The sequence below is a fragment of the Tetrao urogallus genome (genome assembly GCF_951394365.1).
Source record: "Tetrao urogallus genome assembly, chromosome: 12".
Lineage (NCBI taxonomy): Eukaryota > Metazoa > Chordata > Aves > Galliformes > Phasianidae > Tetrao > Tetrao urogallus.
Window position 1 is genome coordinate 16,915,176 of NC_136825.1, and position 8,882 is coordinate 16,924,057.

General features: G+C 54.3%; 1 protein-coding gene across 1 annotated transcript; it reads left to right on the top strand.

The window, feature by feature from the left end:
- Positions 1-2,624: 2,624 nt before the first annotated feature.
- On the top strand, positions 2,625-5,898 carry LOC306950929 (uncharacterized protein; the record flags this gene model as incomplete). The annotated part of the gene is made up of 2 exons (XM_079541323.1): positions 2,625-2,653; positions 3,000-5,898. The coding sequence occupies 2 exons, from the start codon at positions 2,625-2,627 to the stop codon at positions 5,896-5,898; spliced, it is 2,928 nt and encodes a 975-aa protein (XP_079397449.1).
- Between the last annotated feature and the right edge of the window lie 2,984 nt (positions 5,899-8,882).

The following is an 8,882-nucleotide window of genomic DNA, read 5'->3' on the forward strand; positions in this document are numbered from 1 at the left end:
GTGAATGTCGTGCTGAAGGTCGGCTGCAGTTGGATTGCATATCTGAATTCAAGTAGGCTGTATTTACAGAGAAAGCAAAGCCTTATTTTGGTCACGAGAATGACATTTTGCTGTCTAACTTCAGACAGCGACTTCCTTGTGTACAGGAAGCACTGAATTGTAGATTCCCTTGGGCATTTCTACAGGAAATAAACCCAGCTGCAGCTCAACTTTTTGTTGTTTTGTATTTGTTTTTAAAAATCTGATCATTTTTGTGGTACTGCTGAGTTGGAAATCCGTTGGAATTCTATCCAAATTCAGTTGATTTCGACAGACCTGGAGCTTATTGTTCTAAGTTGAGATTTCAGTTTCTATTTCTCGTACACGTGTCATGATCCACAAGCCTGGGAGCTAATTACTGGAAGCAATCACAAAACCAGTATTTCTCAGATGATTTTCTCCAGCGGTTTTTGTGTTCCTTTCAATAGACACCAAAAGTGCCAGACAACTTTTCCATCTTCTCCAGGTTGGGATGGGCAGGAGGCAGATTATAGAAACCCATTTATTTCAGGTTTCCATTTTAAAAAACGAATTTATAGTGAAGATGTTTTTCTTAGGATGGGGGAAGCTCTTCTAGGTTAAGCTAACGTTCAAATGCTCAAGTAAAAGAAATTGGAAGCAAATATCAACTTACATTTGAAAACGCGGGCATAGAAGGACAAGTGACACAGCGAAGCTGCTGCAGATGCCCAGCACAGCTCTGCTTTGATCTGCTGCTGGAACCACGAGTCATCTGCATCTTCCATTGGCTGCCAGCAGACGTTCCCTGGTAGGATGCTGTAACTCCTTAGTGCCTGCAGACTGTTTTCACGGGCTGATTTATTACCTGCCTGTAACGAATGAGATGGATGCTTTTTTCCTCACAGTGAGAACTCTGAGGGAGGGATGTGATGATGGGGACACCGCAGCCGCCAGAAGCAGCGCCTCCTGGGGGAGAGTTCGGACCTGCTGTCAGGAGAGGAGACTCAGAGAGCTTCGCGGCTTGTGGGACAAACTGGGTTTAAAATAGGTTGGCTATTCGAGAAGCCAAAACGACAGGGGGTTTATGCTGTTGATCACAGTTCAGAGCAGCAGTTCCAGTCCATGTCACATGTAGTCTTTGTACGCTAGCGGGCTTACTGTGTACACAGCATCCTTCTCTCTTCTTGTCTTTTTCTTCCCGCGTATCTTTCCATTTGTTAAGTTTGCCCCATGTGACTCTCAGATTGCAGCTTACTGCCCTTAGCCGTTCCTTATCCCGTTTGGATCTTGCCATTCATATTCCATGAAACTCTTTTGCAGTGCATCCCACTGATGACGGGAACCAGACATTATTCTTACCCTAGGATCCTACTGACTATGGCAAGTTCTGATGCTATGGGGACAGGCAGGTACTTTAGGAATCCCAGCAGAAGGAAATCAGACCACAGGGCTGTGGTTACACTTAGAGTTTTAGAATTACGTGAACAAGCAAGCAGCATAGCTTACTGTTACCTACAAGGGAGACCTCACTGCAGCCTTCCAGTACTCAAAAGTAGCTTACAAGCAGGAGGGAGGCCAACCTTTTACATGGTCTAATACTGATAGCACAAGGGAGAATGGCTTTAGACTAACAGAGGGGAAATTTAGGTCAGCTGGTAAAATGAAGTTCTTCACTCAGCGGGCTGTAGGGCCCCAGCACACCTGCCCAGAGGGGCTGTGGGTTCTCCACATCTGGAGGTGCTCCAGGCCAGGTTAGTGGGGCCAATTCCTCTTCTAGATTTCCAGTGTCCCTACCCCTGGTGATCCAGCACTCAACAGAAGGGCTGAACCACACTGCTGGCAGCTGGCTTGCTTGTGCCTTACTGACTATCCCCACAGCTGGTGCATGAAAGAGGGAGAGAGAATCAGGATTGATGTGTCAGCAGCTTGCTTCCATGTGGTGGCTCTGTGTGCTGTATGATCACTTTGTACTCTCCCACCACCTCCTGGAGCTGCTCATCCTGTGCCATGCTGGAGCCCCTTGGACCCTGGGTCAAACCGTGATTGTTAGCCCCTAGAGCTCGTTAGATGCCTCTAGATCTCTCACACTCTATTGGCTTCCCTTAGTTTTGTCCTTTCCCCCCTCCCAGTACAATCCAGTTCTGCCCAGTCCTTCATTATATAACCTAGTGGAGGAACCAAAACCAGTAGGAAGCTCTGTGGGGGCTGGGGGTAGGGGAAGTGATAGCAGCGTCTTGTGACAGAGGGAGGGGGGACATGCAGAACAGGGGAAAAGAGGAGACATGATGACAGAGAGACATGGGGATTATTGAGGGCTAGAAGGACATGGGATCTGCAGGGGCATGGGGGCATAGCAGATTGTGGGAACACGGGGGAACATGGGAACCCGAGGGACACAGGGAACATAGGAGATCATGGAGACATGAGGGACATGAGAGACATGAGAATATGGGGGGCATGGAGTCACAACACAAAGCATCAGGGAGGTGGCATGGGCACTGGGGACAGGTGCCACTGCTGCTCCTCTAGAATGTGACAGAAATTCCCACCACCTACGTCAGTGGTGACAGGAAGTGATACCACAACTTCCCTTTTTCACCCCAGAAAGGAGACAGCGGCTGAGGATGATGGAGACAGCAGAGGAGAAGGCGCGGTAAGAGGGGAAAAGGGGGGATCCTGTATGGCTCTGTCCCTGTCCTTGCCCCCAATCCTGCACTGGTCCTATCCCCTGCACCCTTCCTGTCGGCAAATCCCGGCATCCCTTTCCCCAGCACTCCTCATCTTACGCAGAGTTCTTGTCCCCAAATCCTCAACTCCATATGCCAAGCCAGTTCTGCACTGGGTTTTGCAGGGAGGAGGGCAGCAGTAGTGCTCTGGGTTACACTGGTCATGGTGGGCAGTACTTGGTTATACTGGTTGGGGTCAGTGAGTCATCCTTGGCAGCACTGGGCTGTTCTGGTCCCTGTGCCCCAGCCCCTGACCCTCCCTGTGTCCCCCAGGCCCAGCGCCAGGATTTGTCCCCCCCACTGCTGCCCACCCCAGCTGCTGCTGCTGCTGCTGGTGACAGTGACACCGATGCCAAAGGTGCACCCATATGGCTTTCGCAACTGCATTGAGGATGTCAGGGCATCTTTGCGCTTCCGCTGCATCCAGCGCTTCCTGGAGTCGCCGGCCCTGGCAGTGTCTGACCTGCCACCACATGCCGTCTCACTCAATCTGTCATACAACTTAATGCGCTGCCTGCAGCCCTCTGCCTTTGCCCGCCTGCCACAGCTGCTCACCCTGGACCTGGCCTACAACCATCTGGAGACCCTTTCCCCTGGTGCCTTCAATGGATTGGGTGTGCTGGTGATGCTGAACCTGTCTCACAATCGTCTGACCACACTCGCCGAAGGGGTGTTCAACAGTTTGGGCAACCTGTCCTCGCTGTGGGTACAGCATAACCCCCTGAGCACGGTGTCACCTGGTGCTCTGCTCCCCCTGCTCAACCTGCGCCGTCTGTCTCTGCGGGGCGGGCGGCTGAACGGCTTGGGGGCGGTGGCAGTGGCGGTGCAGGGCTTGGCACAGCTGGAGCATTTGGACCTATGTGAAAACAACCTGACAACGCTGGGGCCAGGCCCACCACTACCCGCCTCGCTGCACACCCTGCAGCTGTGCAACAACTCGCTGGGGGATTTAGCAGGGGGGAGCCCAGAGATGCTATGGCACGTGAAGATACTCGACCTCTCCTACAACAGTATCTCACAGGCGGAGGCCTTCGCCCAGCTCCGCCTGCGCAACATCAGCCTGCTCCACCTGATGGGCAACCCCTTGGATGTCTTCCGCCTGTTGGACATCTCTGACATCCAGCCTCGCAGCCTGGATTTCTCTGGGCTGGTGTTGGGGACTCACGGGCTGAAAAAGGTGTGCCTGAGGCTGCAGGGTCCCCGGGCCTTGCAGCGGCTGCGGCTACAACGCAACGGGCTGAAGGTGCTGCAGTGTGATGCGCTGGCGTCGTGTCCTGTGCTGCAAGAGCTGGACCTGTCCTGGAACCGGCTGCAGCAGGTGGGCTGTGCTGGCCAGCTGCTGGGCAAGAAGCAGCAGGAGGAGCTGGAAGTGCTGACAGTGGAGCACAACCTGCTGAAGAAACTGCCGTCTTGCCAGGGGGCCCAGGTGCTGCCACGGCTGTACAACATTTCCTTCCGCTTTAACCGCATCCTGACTGTTGGGTTCCATGCCTTCGCCTACGCCCCGGCCCTGCAGGTGTTGCAGCTCAATATTAACAGTCTAGTGTTTCTGGACAGGCAGGCACTGCGGGGGCTGCACAACCTGACAGAGCTGCGTCTGGACAACAATCTGCTGACCGATCTCTACAACAACTCCTTCATTGACCTCCACAGCCTGCGCACCCTCAACCTGCGCAACAACCGTGTCTCCGTCCTCTTCCCCGGTGTCTTCCAGGGGCTGTCTGAGCTGCAGACGCTGGATTTAGGGGGCAACAACTTGCGCCACCTGGCCTCACAGTCACTGCAGGGACTGTCCAAACTGCGTAGGCTGTACCTGGACCGCAACAGACTGTTGGAGGTGAGCAGCAGAGTGTTTGCCCCGGTGCAGGCTACCCTGGGGGTGCTGGACCTGCGGGCCAACAACCTGCAGTACATCTCACAGTGGCTGCACCAGCCACCACCCTTCCGCTACCTGAGCAGCCTGTATGACCTTAAGCTGCAGGCGCAGCAGCCCTATGGGCTGAAGATGCTGCCTCACCACTTCTTCCAGGGCTTGGTGGAGCTGCAGTGGCTGTCGCTGTCGCAGAACATGCTGCGGGCCATCCCACCAGATGTCTTCGAGGACCTGGGCAAGCTGCGCTCCCTGACATTGGCTGACAGCAGCAATGGGATACATGACCTGCCTGAGGGCATCTTCAGAAACCTGAGCAACCTGCAGTTCCTGGACCTGGAGAATGTAGGTCTGCACTCACTCACTCTGGAGGTTTTCGGCAACCTCAGCCAGCTGCAGGTGCTGCACTTGGCCAGGAACGAGCTGAAGACCTTCAATGCCAGTGTTGCCAGCCGGCTGTCCTCCTTGCGCTACGTGGACCTGCGCAAGTGTCCGCTGAGCTGCACCTGTGACAACACGTGGCTGCAGGGCTGGCTGAACAACAGCCGTGTGCAGGTTGTCTACCCCTACAACTACACCTGCGGCTCACAGCGCAATGCCTACGTCCACAGCTTTGACACACGTGTCTGCTTCCTGGACCTGGGGCTCTATCTCTTTGCTGGGACTGCGCCGGCAGTGCTGCTGCTGCTGCTGGTGCCGTTGGTGTACCACCGCACCTACTGGAGGCTGAGGTACCACTGGTACCTCCTGCGGTGCTGGGTCAACCAGCGGTGGCGGCGGGAGGAGAAGCGCTACCTGTATGACAGCTTTGTGTCCTACAATTCGGCTGATGAAAGTTGGGTGTTGCAGAAGCTGGTGCCTGAGCTGGAGCGTGGCGCCTTCCGACTCTGCTTGCACCACCGTGACTTCCAGCCGGGCCGCAGCATCATTGACAACATCGTGGATGCTGTCTACAACAGCCGGAAGACGGTGTGTGTGATGAGCCGCAGCTACCTGCGCAGCGAGTGGTGCTCTCTGGAGGTGCAGTTGGCCAGCTACCGGCTGTTGGACGAGCGGCGTGACATCCTGGTGCTGGTGCTGCTGGAGGACGTGGGCGATGCTGAGCTGTCTGCCTACCACCGCATGCGAAGGGTGCTGCTGCGGCGCACCTACCTGCGCTGGCCTCTCGACCCCACGGCCCAGCCGCTCTTTTGGGCACGGCTGAAGAGGGCACTGAGGTGGGGAGAGGGAGGAGAAGAGGAGGAAGGAGAAAGTTTGGGTGGAGGGGCAGGAAGGCCCAGGGAGGGAGACAAGCAGGTGTAGTGGAGGTGTCAGCTGGCTGTAGGATGGAGGAAGATCAGCCGTAGGGTGGAGGACAACAGCTGGCCAAAATGTGAAAGAGAACCATCCATAGAGTAGAGGACAACAGCTGGCCAAAGGGTGGAGGAGAATCAGTGATAGGCTGGGCAGCAACTATCCGTATAGACAACCAGCTGCAGGATGGAGTGCAACAGCTGCCCGTACAGAAGACTACAGCTGACCGTAGGGTTGAGGAGAACCAGCCATCAGATGGGGGACAACTGATCATAGGGTGGAAGACAACTAGCTGTAGATGGGAGAAAAGCTGTCTGTAAGATGGAGGACATCCAACCGCAGGGCTACAGAGAGGAAAGCAACTGGCTGTGCAGAGGAGGAGAAGCAACCACAGAGAGAATCACAACAGGGCTTTTCTCATCCCAGAATGCCAGGTTTCCATCCCAAAGGACACCAGAATGGCCTTTCTCGCTCCACATACTCAGATCTGCCAATCCAGGTGACTGTCGAAATTCTTATGTACTGTAGAATTAGATTCTGAGATTCCCCTCCAAACAGGCCCAAGAACAACCTTCCTCGCTCTAGACTGTTCCCCTCAAACTGGCTTTTCTTGCCTCGAAATGCTTGTACCCATCCCAAAGGACCCCCAAAGTGCTCTTCTCCCCCAGAGCAGAGTTTCTGGGATCCCACAAGGCATTGCCCCCCTGGGGTGCAGCAGGCTCTGTTGTGCACAGACAGGGGTCCCCAATAAAGCGAGGCTACTCCGCTTCACTTGTCCCTTGCTCTGGTCATATGTGGGGTGAGGTGGATTGGGATGGCATTTTATGGGGCCAGACGATGGCACAGTCAGATGAGGGGAGCGCTGTCCCTGAGTTCTTTTTGGACATTGTTTGGGATTCTGGCTGCAAAATGGGGGGAAAACAGAGATTCTGAGCAAAGAGTGGGCTGAGGTGGGAGAGCCCAGGTGGTCTCAAACTCCCGCAAGCCCTTTCAGTATCACCAGAACCCCCTGGAGCTCCCCTTTCCCCCTTGGAAAGCCCTAGTGTGCTCAGCCTCTCCTGCCTTCAAGGTTCCTCCAGGCCCTGCATTCTCCTCCCAAAGTCCTGTTTTCCCTTCAAGCACCTTTAATATCCCCAGAGACACCTGGAGTTCCCCCAGAACCACTCCAGAGTGCCCCATTTACTACCCTCAGAGCCCGCTATTGACAGGGATGCGCTTTGTGGGAGGAAAGGCATCCTCAAAATCCTTGCTGATGTGTTCTACCTAAGCTTGAATCCAAAAGCAAAAGTGCTGTAGTAGTTTCAGGGTGGGTCTGTTTATTGTTTGTTTTTGCCTCTTGTAAAATTGATGAGCAGCTCAGGAGAGGAAAGTTTAAATTCTGGTATTGGGAGAAACAAAGGGAAAACAAATGGGAGGAAGAAAGAAGACGAAGCCAGACTCTTTGCAGCTGTGCCAAGGCAAGGGACAAGAGAGGACACATTGAAATACAGGAACTTCCATTCACATGGTCACACACTGGGACAGGTTGCCCAAAGAGGTTAGAAAAGCACCATCCCTCTGGATATCCAAGTATGGGATGTGGTCCTGAGCCACCTCCTCCAGCTGGCCCTGGTTTGGAAGGGGAGAGTGGCCAGGTGATGATGGCCTGAAGTGGTTTACAGCTATGCTATAAATACATAAACACGAGCTGCATGCAGAACCACTTGCTTTACATCTTTCCTTGCATGGCAATGGTTTCTGAGGGCTTTCCAGGAAACCCCAGCACAGCAGCAGGACCTCAGCACGACCAGATGCACTTGTGGGACTCCATGAAGCAGTGGGACACTGAGAGGAACATTCCCAGGGTACCCATGGCCTCGTGCTGGAAGAAGGAGCAGGAGGGAGGGCAGAGGCAGAGCCAGAAGCAGGGGCACGAGCAGATGCCTGCACCTCAGCCAGCTGAGAAGGGCTCCCAGGCTGCCTGCCCAGACCTCAGATCCAGCCTCAACTCAGCACGAGAAAAGCACAGCAGATTCTTATCATATTTATTAATATTTTTTTTTCCAATACAGTAAATCCTCTCTACAGCGACAGGTTAGTTAAATCTGGTTTACATATTGCCTTCTTGTGTGAGAACTGTGGCCTCGACACCACTGTGACAAAACCAGTTTCGCTCAGACAGGGAAAGGGGGAAATGCGTTCGATTCTGATGTGACTGGGAAAAGAGGAGAACCAGTAAAATCAAAAGAACAAACCACAGAGGGAACAGAACGAACCAACACAACCCAGGTGGGAAACCGAAGGCAAGCACGGCCAGACCACCTCAAATGGAACCACACGGCACCACTTGTACGAGAGAACGGGGGCGCAAACCCAAAGGTCAGGGACGGACAACCCCATATATATAATATGTATAGGTATTTATATATATATCATCTGAAGGACACGCTGAGAAATGGGTGATCGCAGTGGTATCTACAGAAAAAAAAGTCTGCTTAGCATTTAGAGTCACACCAAGAAGGAAGCACGTAGCAGAGTGAATGGGGGAAAACAGGGACACTGGCATCGTCAGCGTTATGGGGTCCGAACCAAAGTGCCGGCCTTGGGGCCAGGAGCCCTCGAGCACCTGCTGGGAGCCCTGTGGCCCCTTGATGGGGGCGAGGGCCTGTGGGGAAAGTGCTTCAGGGGGCTGCAGGGGACCTGCTCCAGCCCACATGATCCAGAGCAGGTGGATCCTGTCCCAGGGCCGCCATGAGACCCCCAGCACCCATCACCAGAGCTGGGCTCTCCTTTGGCCCAGGCACAGGAGGAGCTGGGCTGGGTGGCCGATCGCAGGGTTACACAACGATGTGGCTGTCCATGCCACCTGGGGCTGGATGGGGCCTTGCAGACTGCTTAGAGCCAAGCCCTTGATGGCCCGCTCCCTGCAGAGGTGAGACACGGGGGAACCATCTCCCATGGACAAAGCCAGGTGTGGAACGTTCCCCATGTGCCATGGGGTCACCCTGCAGAAC